Genomic DNA, 24,847 nt, shown 5'->3' on the forward strand with positions numbered 1-24,847 from the left:
CAGACTTGCAAGGCCAGGTGTCCCTCCCAGGCGCCCTGCCAGACATGTGGGCAGCAGCAGCTTCCCCAGGCAGGACCCATGCGCCCCCACACCACCTGGCTCAGGTTGGCGTGGGGAGGGTGGCTTCCCAGGCCCTGTCGCCATCGCCCAAGCAGGGCTGAGAGCCCAGTGGCAAAGCCTTGCAGAGGAGTGTTTTCAGGTGGGCAGGGGGCAAGGCCAGGCAGAGGCGGTGCCCCCACCTGCTGCCACCAGGCAGGGGTTCCTCACGCCTCCGTGCACATCCTCTGTGGATAAATCCTCGTCTGGGACACACTTCAAAGCTGGGCGATGCCACCTGGAAGCCACGGACCCTCAACACAAGTCACAGGGGCACTGGCACACCAGGTGAGCGTGCCACGCCCCTCGCAGACGGGCACACAGGGCACCTCCCCCACCGACACGGAGGAGCCTGAGCTGGGTTCATGACACAGCTCACGGCTCTCTGTGAATGCCCCCGACTGGAACGTGATGGAGAAGGACACAACTCGCTCTGTCCAGGGAACGGCGTGGCTCCAACACTGGCCGCTGTGCCTGGCCGTGATGGACAAGCACTCGGGGGCAGCTTCAGAGGTGGCTGGCAGAGGGCTGCTCCATGGCCACGCGTGGGGTTGCCACCAGCCAAAGGCCTCCTGGTTGTTCCAGATGAGACAGGTGGCCTCGGCGTTCATCTTACACACAGAGCTGAGCCTGGCCTCGGCCTGGGGCTCATCCAGGACCCGCAGGGATCTGAGCATCTCCCAGCTCAGAATCTCTGGGTGCCCCCACCTGGCCCCACTCTACAACACCTGGGATCTTCTGGACCCTCCTCCCAGCATCCCCTGCTCCAACCTCCCTTTGCAGGTGCAGCGCCGTCCACTCAGGAGGTCTTCCCGCCTCTTCCTGTCCTCCTCCCGCCAGTTCCTGGAGCTGGGTCCGTGGCCCCAGCAAGCAAACTCTCGGGACAGCACAGCTGCCACAGCTCCTCCCACAGGTGCTCACCAGCGGCCCAGCAACGGTAACGCACAAGGGAGGCTGACGCAGGCCACGAGGGCACGTGCCCCGCGGAACCCAGCTCCACAGGACGGTGAGCGGCCACAGGGAGGGCCTGCCGGCTGCTCCTGGGTGCTGAGGCTTGTCCCCCAGGAGGCCCAGCGCCCATCTGCCAGGGACAGCTGCAGGGAGCAAACTGAAGTGCAGGTGTCAGTGTTTGAACGCCATGTGTGCACTGTCCTGGGGGACGTCCCCAGGCACCTCAGTGAGCCGCTCAGGGGGTGACCTGCCTCTAGCCCTCTCTAATCCCTTCGTGATGTGGCCAGAGGTCCCCAACGCCCCAGGTCAGTGCCAGCCTAGGCCCCTGTGGCTACAACAGGCCGTGTGCACCGGCAGCCAGCTGGAGCCAGCACAGGCCTCTCTCCCTGTGTCCCCCCTTCTCAGTGGCTCCAAGCGCTCCAGGCCCGGCCCGACATGCTCACACGGACACCACATCACACACATGCACACACATGTGCCCCCTCCTCATCCCTTCCCGCTTCTGTGTCTCCTCCGTTCTCTGTGTTTACAACTCATGGTCCAGCCGCCTCTGCCGCCTCCCCGTGAACACCCACGTCCATCCCAGACCGACCCCAGGCTCCAGCCTCCACAATCTTGTCACTTATGGGGCTTTTTAGCCAAGGAGAGACATTTTTTCTTTTAGCAAAAGAAGAAGAGAGAAAGTTCCTGGTTAGAGCCACACCCCTCTGGGCATCTCTGTGTGGACACCGCCCGGAAGCCAGGACAGGTGCATCTCCACTCACACCAGACACTCACGCAGCCCCTGGGCAAGGGGCTCTCCCCCCAGAGTGCACAGAGGGGCCAGCGGTGCAGCATCCAGAGGACAGTGCGGGCCGGGTGGCCTTCCTGCAGGCTTGAACAGGTTTTACAAATTAGCAGACAGAAGCCCTGCGGTTTTATCCTGCCCAGGTGATGCCACAGCCAGCAGCTGTTACTACACGGCCGTGTGGATGCGATTAAACGCACATAAAATCTGCGCTCACTTAAGTGGCAACACAAGCCTCTGGATGCAGGCATTTCTGCCCAGGCTCCAGAACCTGCCGGTCCTGGGGACACCCTGGGGACGGTGAGCTCTCACACAGCTCCCTGTGCAGGGAGGGGACCTGCCGGATCCCCAGGCTCACAGCGGGGTCTCCCGGGACAGTGCCCCGCTTCCCACCAAGGCAGCTGCTGCATCTGTGCTGCCCCCTCCCGGTTCACAGGAAAGCTGGCTTTGAACTTGTGGGAGCTGCTGAGAGTGTTTAGGGGATGGCCCCAGTTCTTGCCGGGCCTCTCCTGCCTCCAGGAGGAGTGTGGGCAAAGCCAAGGACCCGGGCGACCCCAGGCGGCCGTCTGGAATTCAGTGGTTCTTGAACTGGGTCCCGGAGCCTATAGCAGCAGCAGCAGGTGACACTTGATGGACAGGACTCAGAACGCCGGGGCGGGCCCAGCTGCCTGCACTTCCGAAAGCCCAGCAGCGGCCACACCGGGCTCCCCAGGGTTGACCTCACAGCCTCATTTCACCCTCGTGTCTGGAGCCGCAAACAACAACACCACACCAGCCCCGCGGGTCACTCTGTCGGGGAGGGAGGAGAAAGGAACCAGAGTGGAGCAAGTGAGTGTGCCGGCCCGGTCCCTCCATCCCCATCCCCCGCACCCGTGCTCCTGGCTGGTACTGCGCCTGTGCGGTGGTTATGGAAAAGCCAGTATTCCCGCAGGAAAGCTGCTGAAGTCAAGTTAGGGCAGTCATAGGGCCTGCCCTGTGTGAGCACGTGTGGCCACGGCGGGCCAGGGACCCTCCGTGAAGATGGCGTGGAGTGCGTGCAACCTGGGCCAGGCCCTGAGACCCGCCGGGCAGCCTCCAGCACCGTACAAGCTCCCAGCTCACCGCCTTCTCCACAGTTCGCTGAAAGAGCCCACGCGTGGGGCAGTCAGTGTTTCAGGTCGCTGAAACTGGCGCTAGCCCTGGCTGTTCCACACGAACTTGAATTCAGAGCAAACAGGAGGAACGTGGGGGCCTGGGGCTGGTGCTGGGTGCACCTGTCGCTAGCAAGGATTCTGAACGTTGGCCTGCAATGGTGCCGGGGACACAGCGTGGCAGGCACCACCCACCCCCGGCCCCCCCACCTGACCCAGGCCTTGCAGCCTAGCATGAGCATATGCAGGGCTCCCAGCACCTGCAGGAGGCACGGTGAGCCCTCAGAGCCCTGGCACAGGGGTGAAGTGGGGTCCCCCGACCTGGGAAGCTGGAAGCCAGGCAATCGCCAGCCCCCTCCCCCCATGACCAAAGAGGAAGCTTCTGGAGCTCGGCCCCATGACCCCAGAGGTGCTGAGTGACAAAGGCCCATCCCTCACGTGGCACGATCATCTGCCCGCAGCCAGCTGCAGGGGGGCAGGGTGGCCGGCAGGTTAGCAGGGGGCAGGCGGAGGGGCTGCTCCAACACTGGAAGCCAACTCTCGGGAGCCCCAAACCCCAAAGACTGGCACAGCCTGGCTGGGGGTCGGGCGGGGCTCTGGCGGCAGGTGCCTGGGTCACCTCCCTGCCCGGGTTCCACCCTTGCAGCTCTGGGACTTGGGGCAAAGCCCACTCCCTCCCTCTGCCTGGCCGTCCCCTCCCCCCACCCCAGGAAATGCTTCCCAAGTCAACACCAACCATGAACTTTCCCTTTGATTTGGAAAGCCTAGGATTTTGTGGCAAACTTGCTTTTAGAATGATAACCAGAGGGCTCTGAGCCACCTGGCTGGACCTCAGCTGTTGTTATATGGTGTCAGGTAGCATGCGCGTAAGAATTGCGGCTACTGCTCCGTCCACAGGCCACCCGGGGTGCAGAGCCGGTGAGCGCCCAGCTGCTCAGCCCAGTCAGGTGGGATTATGGTCACCAATGCCGTCTTCTGTAGAGAGGGTAAGTTACCCAGGTGCTCAGCCTGGTGGGCAGAGCCAGGCCTGAGCCCAGACGCCCTGGCCCTGGAGCCCATGGTCCTGCCTGACCCAGCACCATTTCATTAAAACACGTAGAGAAAGACACTCTACATCCTGTGTAGACTTTCTTAACCTCCTCTTTGCTACATGTTATTGTAGACCTGCTACATGTTAATGTAGACCTGCAACATGTTAACTTAGACCTGCTACATGTTAATGTAGACCTGCGACATGTTAACTTAGACCTGCTACAAGCTAACTTAGACCTGCTACATGTTAACGTAGACCTGCGACATGTTAACTTAGACCTGCTACATGTTAACGTAGACCTGCTACAAGCTAACTTAGAGCTGCTACATGTTAACATAGAGCTGTTACATGTTAACTTAGAGCTGCTACATCAAAACGGGAGGTGTTCTCAAAACAACCGCAACCTTCCAGCTTCGCACCGAATGTCTGCACAGCCAACAAGCTCCCTCCTGCCCCATTCACGTTCACACAGTCCCCACCTATCTTCAGAGACCTGAGACCTGGGCTCACGGCCAACGCCTAGGCTGCCGCTGTGCCCACGGCAGGCTGCCCATCAGAGCAATGGGCATGGCACCCTTAACTTGTAATCATGAAAATCTAGCCACAGGCCTGATACAATCTCACACCCTCCTAAGACAACCTACATTCACTGACTCTGAAGTGTCATGTTGCTGGCTGAGCTGTGTCTCGGGGCGGAAATTTCCACGGGGTAGCTCTCCAAGGTGGGTGCTGCATGTAAGTAGTCTCAGGGACGCAAGGCCTCCCAGAAAGAGTGAGACCCGCACCTGCCTTGCAGCAGCTCGGAGACATCAGGGTCCATTCACTCCTCGCTGGAGCCAGGGCTCAGAGAGAGAATAAAATTCCCCGGAGAACAACTCCGGGGAGCAGTGCGCCCACTTTCTACGCTGGGAGAGCAGACAGCTCAGGGAACGGGGGTGAGGCACCCCGGGCGCGGTGTGGCGGCTTGTGCCGGCTGCGCAAGCTACTGCACTGCTCCCAGCCTCACGAGAGAACACGGTAAGAAAACCTGCCCCACGGTTCCCGTCCACGACACCGTGACGAATCATTACTCTTATCAGGAGCGGTACTGACATCGTTAATCAAGCTGAGAACACAAAACCCCACCCTCAGCAAAGCTGGAGCTACGACCCTGTGATGCGTGAGCACTACCAGGTGCTCAGCTCTCCCCTGCGTGACCCAGGCCTCGCACCCTGACCAGCCCATTCCACGCACACAGAAACTGAGGCCCAAGGCCACATGGCCAACAGCGGCTGGAGCAGGCTGTCTGATCCCAAACCCAGCTCTCGCCACCCATGAAGCTGTGAGTGTGGCCGCTGGTGGCACCCAGGAGCCACCTCCACCAGGGCCCGCCAGCGGGCTCGTGGGCCAGGTACAGCCTGCAGCGTGCAAAGCACGCCCTCCCCGGAGGCGCCAGCTTCTTCTCTCTGCTTCTCCAAACCTCTCTCACGGGTTCTCGCTCTTCCGTTCATTCATTCATTCGCACGCCCATCCCGAGCCAGGTGCCAGGCTGGGCATCTGGGATGCAGGGAGAATGGCACAGTCCATCTTTGGAAGCTCAGAGGATGACAGACCCAAGATCACACGCTGAACACCAGATTGTGGGGACACAAGGATGCCAAGGCACCCAGAAAGGACCCTCCTGGCCACGGAGGAATGGATGAGTGATGGCTGGCTCCCTGCAGCCTGGAGGATGTTGGGGGAGAGGGTGCAGCCCAGGCAAGAAAACACAAATGCTTCCAGGCAAAGACCCCTGCCCTGGGAGTGCGGCTCAGCGTGCCCACACAGAGGGGATGTGGGGAGGCAGGGGTGGGAGAGGAGCAGGGAGGGCTCCAGGAGAGAGGCCCCGTCCAGGCTCAGCACCCGGAGATTCCCAGCGCAGAGACGTCTCCTGTTCTGCCATCAAGGTACAGCTCTCAAGCAGGGACAGAGAGGGTGACCGTGCGGTAACAGGCGTCCTGGCCTGTCTCTGAGCCAGATGGAATCGGGACAGGGAAAGGCTGCCGCTGGCCCAGGACACACGGTGCCTTCACACCCACCTAAGGAGAGGACGAGGAGCCCGTGGCCAGATGGCTCCTGGCTCATGCTGTTTGGGACACGGCCCCTTCCTGGACAGACTCGTCTGTGGCTCTTTAGAAACGAGAAACCCACAGGCTTCCACTGCAGAGAACAGGGGCAAAATGGGACGTTAAACATTAGGGCTCCGGTCTCCCACCAGACCCCTGCAGAGAGCCTGAGCTCCCGTCAACAGCAAGGCGACATGCCACAGGCGACACGTGACATGTGACATGTGACACGTGACAGGGGACATGCGACATCTCCGTTATTATCACTGGCCCCTTCCTTCCTGCTGCCACGGGTTTCCGCCTGCCTCAGGGGCAGAACCTCAGGACGACCTCAGCAGCGCTCATGGCCCCTCTGGCTTCCTGCGCCGCAGCGAGAGCAGACTTGAGAGGCGGAATCTACAGAGGCTTAAAAAAAAAAAGGCCAACTTGAGCACCACAAAATCACAAATGCAAGCCAGCGACGGAAACACGGGTACAGAACCACCAAGCGCCTTGCTCGGCTTGCCTGTGAAGAACGGCGGTAAAGCCAGCCCCCCGGAGCCGGTGCAGCCGGGGTCTGGGCCAGTCCTGGTTCCTGAGGCCACCCAGGCCATCCCAGGCCTCCCAGATGTGCGGATGGAGCCCGGCAGCCACACCTGCGGGCTCCCAGCCAGCCAGTGAGCCGGGGCAGGGCGCACACCTCGCAGCTGGGCTGTCACTCATCTCTGCCGCCCCACGTGCCCGGGGTGGACGTGACTCAGGAGGGAAGTGCGACCTGTGGCCGAGTCCAGATTCCACCCGGCTTAGAAGAGGCAGCTTCAGATTCCTAAGGGGGAATTCCAATGTTCCCGAAACTCCCTGCTCCCCTCCCAGGGCAACCACAGGCAGGGCCCACCCCCACCCCCACCCCCGCCCCCGGGAGCCCTGCCTTTCCGCACTCTGCCCGCTGCAGAGACCACCAGGCTTCTCAGCGTCCCAGGTGCCCCAGGAGGGGCTGCGAGGAGCCCCGTCTGCCTGCCACTTCCTTTCTCAGGAAACCTCCCAATTGAGCTTAATCAGAAGGAGCGGGGCCAGTGGGGGGCTGCTAGCAAGCACCGCCCGTTCCACAGAGAGGATGTTCCTGGACAGGAGCCGGCACTGAGCCCTGGGGTTGCGAGGCTGCCGCCCCCACCCCCGGCTCCTCCACGCGCAGCAACAGCGCCCCGCGCAGCCAGCCAATCCTGCGGCTCCTCGCTGCCGCCGCCGGGGTTACCCTAGAGCATTGACCGATAGTAACCCCGGCGCGGGCTGCGGCGGGCAGGCACTGCGCACGCGCAGCAGCGCGCACCTGCCCAGCCCGCACCTGCGGGCGCCCTGATGCTGGGTGTGAGTGTTTCTCCCAGTCATTCAGAACTCAGAGTTCCCAAGGAACACGGAAATCCTGCACGCAGATCCACGTCCGAGCAGAAGGAAACAGGTGCCCGGGATGGGCCCCAGGCCTGTGGGGCCATTGTCTGCAGCAGGCACAGAGAGGAGGGGTTTTCCGCGGTGTTTAAAGGCTACCACCCTGCCAGGCAGAGCCTCGGGTTCCGGGGGAGTGCGAGTGACAAGGGACCGGAGTGAACTCGCCCCCAGCAGGGAGTCTGGGCCGAGCACAGGTGGCTCCTCCCCGGGGGCACAGCTCTCAGGGCGTAGGGGTCGTTCCTCTGCCGGATGGGGGCCGGCGCCCACCAGCAGCCCCTGAAGGAGTCCCTGGGGAGGAGCTGTGTTCTGTGGCGCCCCCACCTGTCACCAGGCCTGAGGTTGGCTTCGTGTCCTGGGCAGGAGCCGCTGAATGCAGTCTATGGCAGGTGGGCCTGGGAATTAGACCGGAGAGGGGTTCTCAGGGGCTTTCTGAGAGGCAGGCAGCCTGCCTGAGCCCTAGGCCTGCCCCTTCCAGAGAGGGGTCCTGGCACCTGCCTCTTCCTCCCTGCAGGCCTCCGGGATAAGCTGCTGTGTCTCGGATGGGGCTCCCCTAAGCTGAGGCAATGTGGTAGAGCCAACAGCATCGGCTCAGCACACACCACTTATTTTTAGTTTAAAAAAAAACACACACACACACTTCTCCCAAAAACAAGTGGGAGGGGAGAAAAGCAGCTGAGAAATCCCACAAAACCCATGCCAGAATGTTTACTCGCAAGACAGCAAGAGGGAAGTGGGAGCTGAGCCCCAGGGCGGGGCTTTCCTGGTCAAAGGGCACCCAGCTGCCTGCACAGCGGGACACAGCGAGAGGCCCAGGCCCTGCTCCTCCACCCGCCCCACCCTGACCAGAGACAGCCTGAGCAAGGGCTGCCCGGCCGGGGGTGCCACTGGATGCCCACCACCCGCAGCAGGACCCCGGCCTCCTGGGCTCCAACGGCCCCCCGCCTCTCATCAGCCCCTTTCTCGGCAGCCCTCGGCGTTATCGGTTTGCACTTTGTCCGGCTTTCCCCCCCGCAGTCTGAGCTCATCTCGAAACCGGGGCGCCTTACCCTGCAGAGTCCGGAAAGCAGAAGTTGGGTAAGGAATGCACGTTACTCAAGGTCAGACTTCAGGCCCCAGACAGAAGCATTTTCTAAGGATGGGAGTTGTGTAAGTACAGCCCTGCTCCCCGGGGGTGTCGAGGGCCGGCTGGGGCTGGAGGCCACACAGGGTGGGGGTAGGGCACAGCTCCGGACTCTACATCCAGGCCTCCATGGGACACAGTCACAGCCTCAAAGCCACGGAATGCCACTTACCCCACAGAGAACACAAAGCTGGCTAACCACACACAGCTGCCCAAGCCGGCAGTGGCGCTCTGGGCTGCCGGCCAGCCCGGGGCCCAGCAGGTGCACCAGCTGCCAACCTTGACTCTGAACACCCCAGCGCCTCCTCACAACATGAGCAAAACCACTCGCCGCTGCGCGCATTTTATTTGAGGGCAACGCTTTCCTCTGCGGGTTCTGGACCTGCGGGGAGAGAGGGGCACTCTACTACAAACTCCCGGGCTGCGCCGTCTCCCCAAATGCATTTAATCTGCCCCACGTGGTCAGCTTTGCTCCTTAGAGAAGCTAATCTGTTCATTCTCGCACCGACCTCCAAGGAGCGGCGTTGGGTTACCAAGCGCTTTTTTGGCTGCCAATTAATAAACAAAAGAAACCTTTCGTGTTCAGCCGCGGTTCTTGGACTTGGTGAATTGGGTTCGGGCTTAAGGGAAGGTGAACTCGACCCGTTCCCAGGCTGCTAGCAGCTGTTAGAGGCAGGCAGCGGGCACCCGCCGTGCCAGTGAGAAGGACGTCCTTGGGAAGTTCACCCGTGACATCGGTGCCCACTGAGCAGAGCGTGGTCCTGCAGTCTCACCGCAGTGCCGAGCTGGCTGAGGAATGGGACCACCTCCAGGAGGGGACGGCCAGTCGGGGGGCGCAGGGCGAGGGGGAGACGCCAGGGCCAAGGCTGGCAGGGCCCACAAAGCCGTGTCCATGGCTTCGCTGTCCATGCTTTGCAACCACGGACCTCCAACTCCAGGTCCCGGCTGATGAAGGATTGGCTCCCCACGCTACAGGGAGGAGGTGTGCGGGCTGCAGGGGGTGCGTGGCTGGCGGGAAGGAGCCGTGGGCTCCTTGAACATCCAGGTTCTCCCAGTGAACTGACAGGGCCCCCTGACTGGGGAAGTCACACACAGGCTATCTCACAGGAGGCAGCTGTGAGAGTCAGCCCTGTCCCAACGCCTCCGGGGAGCCCCCCAGGTGGAGGAGCCCCCCAGGTGGGGGAGCAGAACCGTTCCCCTGCCATGGCCCTGAGTGGCACCCTGGCCACCCAGTACTGAGAACCTAAGAAGTGGACGCCGTGAGTTTGCCGAGGTGACGCAGGGCCACTGTTTGCGAACGCCGCGCCTGCACCAAGGAATCCCTGGGGACAGCCCCCCCCCCCCCCCCCCCCCGCACCGAGAGATGCAGCCAGTGAAGCTCCAGCCCCGAGGGGAAGCGCTGGAAGCTGTTTCCTGCCACACCTGGTGAGGGCCGACGTGGCACCGCCCTTCGCTCCGTCCTGCTGGGGGAGGCAGCCCCCTGCACGCTCCCGGCTGCCTTGTGAGACACCTCTGCAGCCTCACCTAGCAGGCCCCCTTCCTGCTCCTGCGCCGGGGGGTCGCATGGAGCCACCCCGCGCTCTCCTGGAACCCAGTCCCCTTCCCGGAATCCCTAAAGGGATCTATCATGACGCGTCCGGCTCCTCTTGGCCGCCCAGGCCCTGTGGAAGCGCCGCAGAACTGAAGAGAGGGCGGACTGAACTTGGGAAGGTGTTTACAGGCATGTTTACGGCCGAGAAGCAAACCCACACACATCACGTGAGGTGCGGCCGCCTGGGGTGCTCACCCCTCCCTGGCTCGGCGAGGGTGAGGCTGGAGGGCTGGCCCCATGCCATGGCCAAGACCACGTCCAGACAGGTGAAGCCACATTCCACGGTCCTCAACATGTCCTGGCAGGTGAAGCCCCATTCCATGGCCAAGACCACGTCCAGACAGTGGGCAGGATGAAGACTGGCAGGGAAATCTCTCTGAAGGGCCAGCTGCGGTTACTTTGGAGGCACAGTGGGCACACCAGCCTTGCACACTGGGGAGGAGACTGGACTGTGCTAGGCTCTCCAAAGGGACAGCCGGGCAGAAGGAAACCAAGGCTGAGGCCCAGTCGCGGCCACGCCCCTCATTCCAGCCATGTGGTGGGTGGGGGTCGGTGTGCTGCCCGCCACAGGCCTAGGCAGTTCCTGGGGGGTAACTGACCCTGGCCTGCCATCCACGGGCCTGGTCTCGCGTCTCGTCGTCCCTGGGCCCTTGGGTGACCTTGGGTCATCTCTGAGCCTCGTGGTCCCCCAGGAGTGAGTGGGTGCACGGAGGAACTGGGACGGTGTGCGGCCAGCAGGGGTCCATCTTGATGGACACGGGGGCCATTCCGAGTGTCTTAACTGATCACCAGACCACCATTCCGGGGTTCTGGGAAGATTCCTACAGGCCTGACACAGCCCTGTGGTTTAACTTGGCAGGGCCTCTCCCGGCAGTGAGAAAGGACAGATATTCCCGTGAATCCAGTTCACATCTCAGTCGGCACCCGTCTCAGACGCGAACCTCAAAACCCGCAGACAGACCCCGAGCCCCAGAAAGGGTCTTGACAGTGTGGCTTTCGGCATCTTTAACAGAAATGAGGAGTTAAAGGCCCAAAAAGGAAAAAGAAAAAACCAGCAAACGCTGGTCTCCTTGGTCCACCAGGTGCTTGGAAAAGCAAATCTCAACGCCAAGAAAAACGAGCCACAAACCAAACCCCAACACCCCGGCGGCTGCTCTCCTGGCAACCCAAGGCACTGCAAAGGCCTGGCCCAACCCCGGCCTCCCACAAAGAAACCAAACCTAATCGAACGAGGAGGCCAGGGTCCCACAGTCCATCAGTGAGCCCATGGCCCCAAGGCTTGGAAATCAGTCCAGTGTGGCATGCGTGGAGAGATGCCTGGGAGCTGATAGCGCAGAGACAGAGACGTAAGCCCCAAGAGAGATAAAGTCAGAATTTCACCTCTCATCCCTACATCCCTGGAGAAGGGAGATAAAATCAGAATTTCACCTCTCATCCCTACACCCTTGGAGAAGGGAGATAGAATCAGAATTTCACCTCTCAACACTGCATCCCCTGCAGCCAGTTCAGCCTCACACCCCGTGTTGTTCTCCACCCCACCCTCTGCATTCTCATCCAGGGGGCCAAACAGGAAGAACCTGTATGAAGGAATGCACCTCCGCCTACTGCCCGTCCCCTCCGGACCCCCAGGCCCGCCTAAGAGATGCAGCGGCCGGCCCCTGCTCTGTGCCTCCCGGACTTCATTTTCGTTGGATAGATCCGGTCTGGCTGTGGGTCAGTAAGCCTTTTCCCGACAGAAGCCGCTGGGATCTCCTGGGCGCAGGCCCTGGGCAGAGAGCCCCACGCGCTCCATTGTCCAATGTGGCCACTCCCACCCTAATAAAAAGGAGCCCCATAGACTCTCCTCATCACCCTGTTCCCTTCACCTGGAAGAATCCCATCTCCCGGGCTCTCTTCTTCTTCTTCTTTGAAAAAAGATTTATGTATTTATTTGAAAGTCAGAGAGAAGCAGAGAGAGAGAGGTCTTCCATCCGCTGGTTCACTCCCCAGATGGTTGCATTGACCAAAGCTGAGCCAATCAGAAGCCAGGAGCCAGGAGCTTCTTCCGGGTCTCCCATGCAGGTGCAGGGGCCCAAGGACTTGAGCCATCTTCTACTGCTTTCTCAGGCCACAGCAGAGAGCTGGATCGGAAGTGGAGCAGCCGGGTCTCAAACCAGCGCCCATATGGGATGCCAGGACCACAGGCAGTGGCTTTGCCCCCTACGCCACAGGGCCGGCCCCGCGGGCTCTCTTCTTAACAAGCATCCACCTGACAGAAGGCAAAGTCCACTTTCAAGAGCGTTGCACTCGGGGGAGCAGGACCAGAGCTGAGCCACTTCATCAGGCTACGGCCGTCCCCTGACACGCCGGTGTGTGACGGCACCGGAGCCAGCAGGGTTCCAACCCCTGGGTCCCATCAGCTGGGGCCACGCCAGGCGCCCCCTGGGGGAGAGTCATTACCGCACGAGAAGCTGGTGGCACATCCTCGGGACGCACTGTTTTCCCCTGAGAACGGCTCCTGTCACAATTACGCTCTACCAGGAATCTATTATGCGGCCTCTCTTCCTTCCAAAGGTGTCATTAGTCACCGGGAGAATCGCATCCTGGACAGAAAGTGCGAGGCGTCCGTCAGGTGCCGGCCTGGCGCTCGGCGAGGCAGAGAGGCTAAGATCGGTGCCTGGCGACTCCCCTTGAGGATTCCGCCGTGGATTCACGCGGCGCTGTCTGAGCCGGGTACACGGCCCTCTTCTCCGTCTTCCCCCATTAAAATAACGACGTGAGAGTTCACGACACACTGTGGCACGACGCCCGGCGTGGCGGCCACTCCCGTGTGGGGCTTGCGTCCTAGCCCGTGTCTGGGAGGTGCCGCGGGAAGAGAAGGCTTGCCTGGAACCCACCGGCGGGGCCACGGCCTCCCTAACTCAAGGAAACTCGTCCTGGGAGCGGGAGCCCCGGGTCCCGGCGTCAGCTCTGACCTTCAGCAAATCACTTCCCCTGCCAGGCTCCTCGGGTGACACGGCGGGGGGTGGGGGGGGGCGCTGTCCAACGTCTTCTCTCCCCCTCACAGAGGCCCAGCCCGAGCCCTGCCACGATGCCTGACCCCAGAGCTGGCTTTTTAAAAGTTGACTACATGATACTGACAGCGAAACTAGTTCAAGTGAGAGTAAGACCAATGGCTCCCGCCCCCAAGGTCACCCTGGGAGCCACACAGAGAGGGTGGCAGAGGCCACCAAGAGATGAGAGACAGCAGCTGGGATCCGACTTCCCGCTCACCCAAGTCATTGCCGGGAATGGTCACCAGGTCACCAGCCATCGGAGGGGCGGCAGTGGTGTCGGGAAGAATCCCCGTGGCGGGCCAGAGGCGGGCACGGAGGACCAGTGCAGCAGGGCAGACAGACAGCAGCGGGCAGCCCTGACCCTGGGCCCAGACTTGGCACGCACTTCTCTGTTCTGTCCCGGTGCAGCTCTAATTGGGGAAATACGGCGCCCAAGCTCAGCGTCCCTAGCCCCAGGATGCAGCACTGCAGGGCACCTGGTGGGGAGAGCACCTGCCCGGCGCCCTGCACTGGGGAAGGCTCTCCGTTCCCCGCTGGGCCTCCAGCCCACAGGGTCCCCGGGCCCCCGAGCCCCAGCAGGAGCTCTGCTTGCCCGCTGCGGTGTGCACCCTGCGCTGGGCTAGGCGTGGCCCCCATGCTGGACTGCACGCCGCGGGCTCGCGGCCCCGGCCCCGGGCCTGCCCTCTCGCCATCTCAGGCCTCGCCTGGCCTCGGGTTCCTGCCGGCTGCAGTGATGAGCCTTCTAGATTCTGATCTGCAGGCCTTGGAACAAAGGAAGGGCAGGGGAGAGAAGAGGGCTCCAGGGGCTGCCTGGGACAGGGGTGGGGCCGGGGAGGAAACCGGCAGCCGAACCACGCTTGGCTGTGATGTTGAGAAACTGCCGACGGCCGACCTACGAAGCCTGCCGTGCCCTCTGCTCCACCGACTGACTCATGGGCAGGTCCCACGAGGCCGCTTCCTACTCCTCCCCGCCCGAGCCCACAGAGGTTACTGTAGGGCAAGTGCCAGGCCAGGGCCGGCTGGGGCCTCCCCCTCACCTGCTGGCTGACCTTGACAGGGAGAATTCAGGCCTGGGAAGCCACCCACCCACCGAGGCCGTGACACGCTTCACGGACAACCCCCGTGCCCTTACACGGTGGCTTCAGCCCCAATGCCCACGCTTCTGCACAGCCACACACCTGCGTTTCGCGGCACGCCCATCCCGGCACTGCCATGGCCGCGTTCCCCTCACGCGTCTGCCACACCTTGTCTCGGTCGCCGACCAGCACAAAACATCAAGACTCTGCCGCGTCCCCGGCAGTGAAGCCTTCCCTGTCGCTGAGGTGAAAGGTGTCGCCCCAGGATGAACTGCCGACAAGCACCAAAGAACAGGCGCCAACCTGAGGCTGGCACAGCCCTTCTTCCTAACAAAGCAGGCTGGCAGGCTCCGAGCGTGGCTCAGGTGGCCCTGCTACCTGCATGGCCTTGAGAGGGTGTGGCCTCTGCTCCCTGGTGCAAACAGACATGAAATCTACAACAGCCGGGCTGCCTGGCTCCCAGCTCCCAGGTTCAGCCCCTCAATGTCCTAAAGCTGTGAATTTACAACCGCAGGTGCTGCCTGTGCCACCTGTCTCAGAGCCTTAGCTCCGAGAGTGGCAAAACCAAGCAAAGAGGCAGTGGAAGACACACGACTTCAAAGGACAAGGCAGTAGTCCCGGCTGCTCTTCTTCCCAGAGGCGGAACCTGCGGGGAGCCAGTGGAGCGTCCCAAGAAATCATCCCATTCCCCGTGACACCTGGCCCGCCTGTGTCGTTCCAGGCTCCTCCCAGGTTGTCACCGATTCTGCAGGCGCCAGTGCCCACCGTGCCTTGGAGATGTCTGCCCAGGTCCCTCTCCCCAGGAGCTCCCCCACCCCGAAGGACCCGGCCAAAGTCGGTGCCGGGCGTGTGAAGAGAGGGAGGTGAAGAGTTTCCATGAGATGAAAGCCATCGGCTGTGACTCCCCGGTGTGCGGTGACTCCACGCTCAAAACCGGAGCTGGGAAAACGCCAGGTGCCCAGGCGCGGGCGCCCCCCCACCCCCCGGTCCCCGCCCCCCACAGCTCTCCAGGGGCCTCTGGGTCCCGCCCTCTTTGTGTTGATGGGGCTCCTGTTACAACAGTGAATTTTTCTTTGCAGACAAAGAGTTCTTCCAAGATCCTTGAGCAAACACCGGTTCTCAGAGCCCCACTCTGGGCCCCTGGCTGCGTTTTCACGCCTGCGCGGGGAGGCAGTGAGCCCCTGGCTGCGTTTTCACGCCTGCGCAGGGAAGCAGTGCCCGTCTCCCTCCCAGCTCTGCACAGGCAGAAATACTCTGGTTCCATCTCGAAAGACCACCACCACCTGCAGCCACCACTGCACACCTCGACACCCGCCAGCCCTCCAGGAATTCCTCCCAGGGCTCCAGCATCTCTCACCCAAAACTCCCCAGTCCCAACCGCTCCAGCGCGGGAAACTGAGTGAGGTTGGAGCCAGAATGCAGCTGCACTGAAAACACTGCACGAGGGCCGACACAGTGGCGTAGTGGGCTGAGTCTCTGCCTGCAGTGCCGGCATCCCACGTGGGCGCCAGTTCGAGTCCCGGCTGCTCCACTTCCAATCCAGCTCTCTGCTGTGGCCTGGGAAAGCAGTGGAGGATGGCCCAAGTCCTTGGCCCCTGCACCCATGTGGGAGACCTGGAAGAAGCTCTTGGCTCCTGGTTTCCAATCTGCCTGGCTCCAGCCGTTGTGGCCATCTGGGGAGTGAACCAGCAGATAGAAGACCTCTCTCTCTCTATCTCTGTAACTCTGCCTCTCCAATAAATAAATTTAAAAAAAAACTTTAAAAAAATACACTGCATAAGATCACCCAGCCTCTGCACCCCCGCGTCCATGACACATAAACGGATTCAGCATCTGGATTTTTGGGCCCCATCCCGGGCCCTCTCGTGGCGTATACACCAGTATTCCCAAACTCGACAAGACACAGATCCACAGCACCGCTGGCCTCGAGCATTTGGGATGAGGGAGAACCAACCTGCGCCGGCACCTCTGGCTGTCAGAGCCAGGGCGAGCCCCGAGGCCGCCTAACGCACCCGGCCACTTCACGGTGGGAAGAGCCGCACGTCTGCAGGTACAGGCAGTGGCCGTGCTGAGCGGAGACCTCAGCTTCCCAGCTTACAGCCCAGATTCTTCCCGAACCACCCGCGCTTCCCGCGCCGCCCCTCCCAGCCGCCCCCGCCCCCGCCCCTACCTTTCTTCCTCCACCAGGGTCCCTCCGGAACCGAGTAGGAAAGGTCCTTGAATTCGATGTTCACGGCCGCCCTCCGCGGCAGGGAGGAGAAGCGCTGAGCCTCCGTGAGGCTGTTGTCCACCTTCGTCAAGTGCCCGTTCATCAGCTCCGTCTCCGCGGAGTCCATGTTGCCCGAGAACCCGTCGTCCACCGAGACGCACACGGACGTGGGCTCGGTCATCGCCGCAGAGTAGCCGCTGGCGTTCTGGAGAAACAGAGAGGACGACGGGACCCGTGAGGAGCTGCCCCGAGCACCTGAGAGAGCAGCGGGCGAGCCGGCGCTGGGCTGGGGTGCAGACCGCACCCCGGAAGACAGGGGCTCCCTGGTGGGGGCCTGGAGCCAGGTGCCAGGCACGGCGTCATTCGCTGGCCACTCAATCCCAGCCTGCCGCAGGGGTGCCTCAGTGCTGCGGTGCCGCCTGCGGGTGCGCCCCAGTGATCCTGTGGGCCTGACCGGGTCTCCAGCCCCCACCAGGGGCCTGACCGGGTCCCCAGCCCCGACCACAGGCCTGACCAGGTCCCCAGCCCTGACCACAGGCCTGAAATGGTTCCCAGTCCCCACCACAGGCCTGATGCGTTCCCCAGCCCCGACCACAGGCCTGACCGTGTCCCCAGTCCCCACCACAGGCCTGACGTGGTCCCCAGCCCCAACCACAGGCCTGACCGTGTCCCTACTCCCCACCATAGGCCTGACTCGGTCCTCAGCCCTGACCACGGGCCTGACACAGTCCCCAGTCCTGACTACAGGCCTGACACGGTCCCCAGCCCTGACCACAGGCCTGATGCGGTCCCCAGCCCTGACCACGGGCCTGACCATGTCCCCACTCCCCACTATAGGCCTGACGCGGTCCCCAGCCCCGACCACAGGCCTGATCGGGTCCCCAGCCCCGACCACAGGCCTGAAATGGTCCCCAGTCCCCACCACAGGCCTGATGCGGTCCCCAGCCCTGACCATGGGCCTGACATTGTCCCAGCCCCGACCACGGGCCTGACCATGTCCCCAGTCCCCACCATAGGCCTGATGCGGTCCCTAGCCCCCATCACAGGCCTGACGCGGTCCCCAGCCCCGACCACAGGCCTGACGCGGTCCCCAGTCCACACTACAGGCCTGATGCAGTCCCCAGCCCTGACCACGGGCCTGACGCGGTCCCCAGTCCCCACCACGGGCCTGACGCGGTCCCCAGCCCCGACCACAGGCCTGATGCGGTCCCTAGCCCCGACCACAGGCCTGACCGTGTCCCCAGCCCTGGCCTCCAGGGCGTCATTGTCTCTGGCAACCCTTTTTCTTCCTTCCATTAAAGACGCACCAGATACAATGTTACACCTGGATGGGGGAGGAGGTTTACTTTGGATTCACAGCCCCCAGGCGCTACATCACTGTCAGGGAAGCACCCAGTGATCTGTTCACGGTGCCCGCCCCAAAACGTGAAACTGAAAACGTCCAATCCAAAGCCAACCACTCTGGCACCTTCCCGCAGAATCTCGCGGAAGCTCACGGAGAACCACGGCTGCCGCCGCCTGAGCCGCCGGGCTGTGCGGCTGCTCTGGGATTTCACTTGAAAAGTTTCCACCTTGCTGAGGACGGCATTGGCTCTCGTGACTGCAGACCCAGAAGGAGCTCCTGGCTCCTGGCTCCTGGCTCCAGCCGGGCCGTTGCAGCCCTCTGGGGAGTGAACCAGCACATGGGAGACTCTCTCTCTCTACCTCTGTAACTCTGTCTTTCAAATAAGTAAAATAAATCTTTAAAAAAAAAATGAAAGAAATATGATGTTTTCCCCCTATACACAGACAAGGAAACGGACGCAACGCACAGGGGCAGGGGCAGGGGCAGGGGCAGGAGGGACCCCCAACCGTGAGAAACCGAGAAGCCGCTGGTGCCGGTCTCCCTGCGCCCCGAGACGACCTGGCGTCCTGCAGCTGGCCTTGTTCTGGAAGCTCCCATCAGAAGGTGAGTGAGCCACGTGCACACGCCAGGCCCCAAACACACCTGTGCAGAGAAAGGCCCTGGGCTTCCCGTGGCTTAGAAACCCCGCCCTCGCCGAGGAGGCGCAGGGACGGCCGAGGCACGGGAGAGCCCTCGGAAGCGAGTGCTGTGCTGCACCCGGGCCGGCTTCTCCTGAAGCCAGGAGGACGCCCATGTAGCCAGAGGCACGGCCCCACTGTGCCCCGCTCACGGCCGACAGGGTCAGGGCCACCCCCTCTGCCCCAGGAAGGGGGACCCGGCCACTGGTCCCAAGGAGGAAATGTGTCAGCCTGTGTGCACCCTGGGTCTGTTAGCCGCGTCCCCAGAGCTACTGGCCCCGCACCCTCGTTCATTACCAAAACCAAAGCACTCCTCCCGAGTCCCTGCGAGCCCGGCAGCTCAGGCCGGCACAGCACCCCACTGGGGCCTGGCCAGGGAGCTGGGGCCGCCCCACCCACGGCCGAGAGCCCACAAGTCTCTCCCCAACTCCCTCACCCCTCCTTAAAACTCAGGTGGGGGTGGGGGTGGGGGTGGGGGCACAGGACTCTGTCTCTGGAGTGAAAAGGCTGCTTTGCCATAGAAGAAAAAGATGCACAAACACACAGCACACACATCACAAACACAACATCATATATACCACTGCTACATACACACAACACACATCTACAGACCACACACACAACATAAACCACACACAGCATTCACAACACACATCACACAAACGTAACACCATACACACCACATGCCACACACACACAACATAAACCACACACAGTACACACACGCATGACAACACACATCACCTGCCACGCTACAGATGCACACATGCACTGCACCAAACACACACACACCACATCCCACGCAACTCGTCCCTCTGAAGTCTCAACCAAATCAACCCATAGCTCACTTGGGGGGTGGCTTTAGAGCCCTGAGTTGCAATTTGGGGCACCCACGTCCTAAGTCCAGCATCCTACCAACGCACACCCTGGGCGGCAGAAGGCGGTGGCTTCTGCTACCCACGCCGGAGACCCAGATGGAGATCCTGGCTCCTGCTGTAGGTCATCCACTCCTGTCCCCAGTGGTCACACAGTGAGGGGACACTGCTCCTCTTGTTGGGGACAGGGACAGCCTTCGTTCCAGCCGCCCACATACTGGCTTTCCCTGGGACTCTCTGCTGTAGCCACTGTACCCACTCATCTGACAAACGGAGCAGCAGGCAGACAGATGGACAGGAGCCACAGGCAGATGGACACACAGGGCCTCTGGTCTCAGCAAACTCAAGAAAACAAGCAGTGATGACAGCGAGGCGAGAACCGGCAGGGACTGAAAGGCCGTGGAACGCCACGCAGACGTGGGCGGGGCAATCAGCCCCAAATAAAATCTCAGCTGAGACTGGCGAGGGGGGACGGTGGCGCCGGTTCACGGCACTCCCTGCAAGGGAACAGCGTGTGCAGGGCCACAGCAGCAGCGACACAGGGGCGCTCAGACCTGTGGAGAGGCACGGGCTGGAGCGCCAGTGGGGCGGTGGGCAGGGCAGGGGGCAGGGGGCAGGGGCCTGACAGAGGATGAGACACACGGGGTCCAGCTGGTGCGGGGAGCCAGGGACCAGGGTTGCAGGATCCCAGCACAAGCACCTGCTGGGCTGGGACAGGCTGGGGGAGTGCAGGTGAGACGAGTGGACGGGCCAGCAGGACACAGCGGGGTGACTCAGTTGATTTGCGAGCCAGAGAGACTTACACTATAAAGTGTTGAGACCGCTGCCTCCTGCACGTAGGTGACTGTAACAATAGTGGCCATTGATGTTCAATGACAGCAGCGCCTGTTCAGCTCCAGCCCGGACAGACTGCACGGCTTAGCAACAGCTCCACCGGTGGGGCAGGCGGGGGGAACAAAACACAGCATGCCTGCCTCGCCCAACTCCCCCCCCCCCGGGGACGGGGACCCAGCAGCCCCAGGCCTGAGCCCGAGGTGTCCCACCCAGCGGCCAAAACAGCCCTCGGCCGGCCGAAGCTTAGCATCCTGCAGCCAGCTGCGGGTGTCTCTGGGCCATCAGGTGTAGGACACCCGGCAACAAATGAGGAGATCGCACAATGCAGCCCCAGCGCCACACAGGCCAGGGGCCCCCCTTCCTCCACAGGTGCGCCACGGCCTCGTCCGACGAGCAGAATCCCGGAGGCCACGTGGCCCACGGCAGCACCCTGGAAACATCCTCGGTGAGCAGGGCCAGCCCTGAGGTTGCCGCCAGCTTCTCCCAGCCTCTCACCCTTTAAGAACTGAACAAACGCCTCTCCCCTCCCCACTTGCCCCTTCCGTTGTTCTGGTCTCTGATCGCCCCCTACACACGGGCACACATGCACACGTTCACACACGCACACAGACACACACACACATGCACACACACACAGTTTGTGCTGTAAGAAACCACAAATCACAGCACGCTCACTCCTGGGTTGTCCCGACGGTCGCTGTGTTTTCCTGAGCAGAGTGGCAGAGTGCAGGGGTCTCTTAACGGCAGCCACCCCCCGGCTTGGGACAGGACACAGAGTCAGAGCGAGGACACTGTGGCCAGGCTGTGTCCACCCAGAGGGGGGCCTCCCTGGTGTCCTGTGGACCGATGATCCTCACGGCGACTGCCCACAGGAAAATTATCAAAATGTCACACCGTTGGGGCAGGTGGCAGCATCCCTTGGACACCTGCCCCCGGCGCTCTCTCCTCTGGCAAGCCAGCTTCTCCGGACTCACAGCTCACACGGCCAGCCCCTGCCAGACCCCAGGGCAGGGAGGGGACCGCAAAGCAAAGCTCAGCTCCCGGGAATCTCTTAGGGCTGAGTCAGTTTTTGTAAGGTTTAACACTTGTTTTCCTTCTGAGCTTTCAGCATGTGGCATTCCCGTATTCCCAAAGTCTCCCATCCAAGCAGGGACCAGGTCCAGCCCTGCTCACCCGGCATCAGATAAGAGCCAGGCCCCACCTGACCCTGCTCACCCACCGTCAGATAAGACCCCAGTCCTCAGGGTGATAAAAGGTTTCTGTTTTTTAAAACCTTCAGGATTTTTCAGGGAGAAAAATTCTTTTCTAACAAAACAATCTCCACTGGAAAACAACAACAACAACAACAACAACAGCCCAGCCATTAGCGCCGGCAAGTGAGAAGAGAACAGGTGGGCTACATCAAGCCACAGCGCGGATACAAAGCCGTCCCTGGAGACGCTGGTCCCACCCGCACTTGCCACCTTTGCCGCTCTAGAACTGGGCGACCCAGGAGCACCCAAGAGGCCCGAAGCTCTCTCTGCTGGCAGCTGACATCAATCTGATTCCTCCACTGTCAGCGTCCCCTTGGACGGACCCCAAGCAGAGGGATCTCCCCAAGTGGCCGCAAACCATCAGCCAGACAGGCGGGGGTCGGTGGTCCCCTTTCCGAGTCGGGGTTTCGCCGCTCTCCATCGCTGCGGGTCCCCCCGCCCCCGCCCTGCTCCTAACACGCGGGCGGCCCCATTCTATCGGTTTACACAAAACCATTATATAATGAGCTGGCGAGGCCCGGGTATGTTCTACAGTAACCTGTTTGGAATCAGAGGATGCAGCTGTCAGAACCGAGCATGCGCAGAAACACGGCCACTTTTTTTTTCCTCTTGAGCTCAAGGCAAGAGGTAACTGTCGGTCAAACCCTGCAGCGCCCTGCTGACTTCAAACACAGGATGCTAAAAATGAAATCGGGTGGGGGTGGGGGTGGGGGAGCCGGTGCGCGCCCCGCAAGCGCCCGGAGGCCGGGCATAGAGGCAGAAGAGGGGGTACTGCCTACCGGTCCTGCCGGCGCCCCGAAATCCAGCCCTGAGCGCCAAGCTGCGAGGTCGGCGCGCCAGGCGGAGGCGGAAGGCCCCGCGCGCCGTGCTGGAGTCGCTGAGCAAGGGAACAGGGCTGTAGCGGTAGCGGGGTCCAGCTCCGAGCCCGCCGGCCCCCCTACCCGCTCCGCAGCCCCAGCCCCCCCCCCAGAAGCGGGATGCGCGCCTCTCCCCAGCCGCCGCCCGGGTCGCTCCGGCGCGCGCACCGCGGCGGCCGGCAGGTGTCCGCTGGCCGTCGGCCCAGCAGGTCCGGAGCTGCTGTCCCCAGAGCCGCTCCTTACCCCCGAGCCCGGCTCTCCCAAGGGTGGCGCCAGAAGTCCCCGCTCAGAGGGACGCGACCCCCTGGGGCCCGTGCGCCCGCCCCTCCCCAGCGCGCCGCGGGCCCCCAAGGCCTCGCGTCCCCCACCGCAGGCGGACGGGGTCACGGCCATCTGTCCCCTGCTGGGACTGCCTCCCCGCCCGCTCCCGCTCCCCCACCTCGCGGCGCCCTCGCCCGCGCACGGCGCATCCCGGGGCGCCAGGTGGCCAGGGCGGGTCGGCCGGTGCCCGGCTCCGCTCCGAGGGCGCCCCTGGGTCAGCGCGCAGAGGACGCGCTCCGGACAGCAGGCGTCCGCGCGAGCATGCGGGGCTGCGCGAGCTTCCCGCTCTCCGGGCAACGCTCCCCGCGCCACCGCAGGGAAGGACGCGCGCACTCACCATGGCGGTGCCGACCGAGAAAGCGGCCATCAGACAGGCCATGCCCCGGGGGCGGCGGCGGCGGCTGGGACGCGGATGCGCTCGCTCGGGGCTGCGCGGCGGCGCCCGCCCGGCTCCCGCTCGGCCCCGCCCCGCCCAGCCCCGCGATTGGCCCACGCCGGGGGCCGGGCCGAGGCAGGTGCGCGTGCTCCTGTTGTGCCGCGGGGGGCGGTCCCCGAGCGGCTCCCTGCGTGAGACCACCGCTCCCTGCCGGTCTGTGCGGATGGGGCCGGCGGAGGGGGCGGGGGGGGGAGGCGTTGGGGAGGGAGGGGGACGCCTGGCGGCTGCTGTCTCCTTTTCGGCGTCCTCGTTGGGCCCCTCCCCGCCGGATGGATGCTGAGATCCGAAGAGGGACTCCCCCTGCCCCATCCGGGACCCCCGCGGAGGCTGTGGCGCGCGCGCTCACGCGTGGGACAATCCGCACGGGGCCCCGCAAGCGCGCGGTGGCGATGTCTGGGCCCGGTCCTCCGGGAGCCCCACAGATAGAGGCGGTGCGGGGGCGGATGGCGGTGGTTCCAGGGCGGACGCAGGGCTGTGTCCTGGCACCCCCTCTGCGGCCCCGGACTACACGGTCCGGTGGCCAGGTGGCCGCTGCAACCCCCACTAAAATAAACGTAAGTGCAGCCACTTCCGGGGACCATGGCGCCAGGCGCGCTTTAGCCCAGCCTCAGAGGCCAACCCTTTTGCTCTGCGTGGGGGGACCAAAGCCAGGAACGTGTTTCTTCTCACCTCGGCACACCTGGGTCACCGCCCCACCGCCTCTGTCCGTCTCCTAGCTAGCAAGAAAGTAGGCAGGTGGATGGCTGGGGCCAGATTCTCCCATCCAATCGGAGGAGGCGACGGAGGCAGGGCTAAAAATCTAAGGTGGGGGTGTCAGGTGTCTGACCCAGGAGGCCTTGGGGTGCCTCAAATGTAGGAAACAAGGAGGCCAACACGGGGTGTTCTGGAATGAGGATTCAAATCCACAAACCACCCAGGGAGAGTTTAGACCAAAACACACACACACACACACACACACACACACACAGAGGGACTGGACACCTGTGATGTGCACGGCTGGGGCCCACCTGCTGCAGGGGCAGATGGGACACACACCACCGGGGAGACACGGGGACACGGGGGGAGGGGCAGACAGGAGCCTTCTCCCTGAGACCGGGGTGGTGACATGACGTCATCACTGGGCATCCAGCTCTGTCCAGTACCCATGCTCCTCACTGCCCAAGGATGTGTCCTGAACTCTCTCCTGGAAAGTCCTTCTTCTCCGCCGTGGGGTTCCGGCACAGGCCAGCTGGGGCACAGGGCTGGGCCCACGGCAGGCGCCAACCCTCGTTCTTGCACTGTCAGCTCTCGTGCCCACTCGGGGAGCGGGTGAGTGGCGCGGTAGGACAGAGCTGGGCGTCAGGACGCGTGGCTGTGGTGATAGAAGTCAGCTCCCAAGCAGGAAGGTTCGGAGGGCCCAAGGACCCAGGCTGAGCGCTCCGCCCCGGGCGGCTTGCTCCCTCCACAGCTCTGCCCCCGCCTGCTGCACGGCCCTCCCGCCAGCCCCCAGCTTGCTCCCGTCAACCACAGACAACCGGGGGGTGCCTACCCCAGGGGAGCCCAGCAGGGGTCATGCGGGGGGAGAGGGAAGGGTTAACCCCACTGGAAACACAGAGAGCAAAGGTGCTTTCCTAAGGCCACGTGGAAGCGCTTGGCACAGGTCGGGGGGTGCCAGGCAGACAAGCACAGGAGATGCCCACCACGGCGAGCTGGTGCACACCACCCCCGACAGCAGT

At 62.9% G+C, this 24,847-nt stretch overlaps 1 protein-coding gene across 2 annotated transcripts in view; it reads right to left on the reverse strand.

The window, feature by feature from the left end:
* Positions 1 to 23,191, reverse strand: part of ABCG1 (ATP binding cassette subfamily G member 1) — a 49,785-nt gene extending 26,594 nt beyond the window's left edge. Inside the window, exons 1-2 of one of the 2 annotated variants that reach the window (XM_070073122.1) lie at positions 23,034 to 23,191; positions 16,496 to 16,739 (exon numbers count right to left, since the gene is read on the reverse strand). In XM_070073122.1, the coding sequence (XP_069929223.1) occupies positions 16,496 to 16,739; positions 23,034 to 23,075 (286 nt within the window). In that variant the 5' untranslated portion in view covers positions 23,076 to 23,191. Of the gene's footprint in view, positions 1 to 14,427; positions 14,560 to 16,495; positions 16,740 to 23,033 lie in introns of those variants that run through there. The other variant, XM_070073123.1, reaches the window with a different exon arrangement.
* Between the last annotated feature and the right edge of the window lie 1,656 nt (positions 23,192 to 24,847).

The sequence above is a fragment of the Oryctolagus cuniculus genome, chromosome 4, assembly GCF_964237555.1.
Source record: "Oryctolagus cuniculus chromosome 4, mOryCun1.1, whole genome shotgun sequence".
NCBI lineage: Eukaryota > Metazoa > Chordata > Mammalia > Lagomorpha > Leporidae > Oryctolagus > Oryctolagus cuniculus.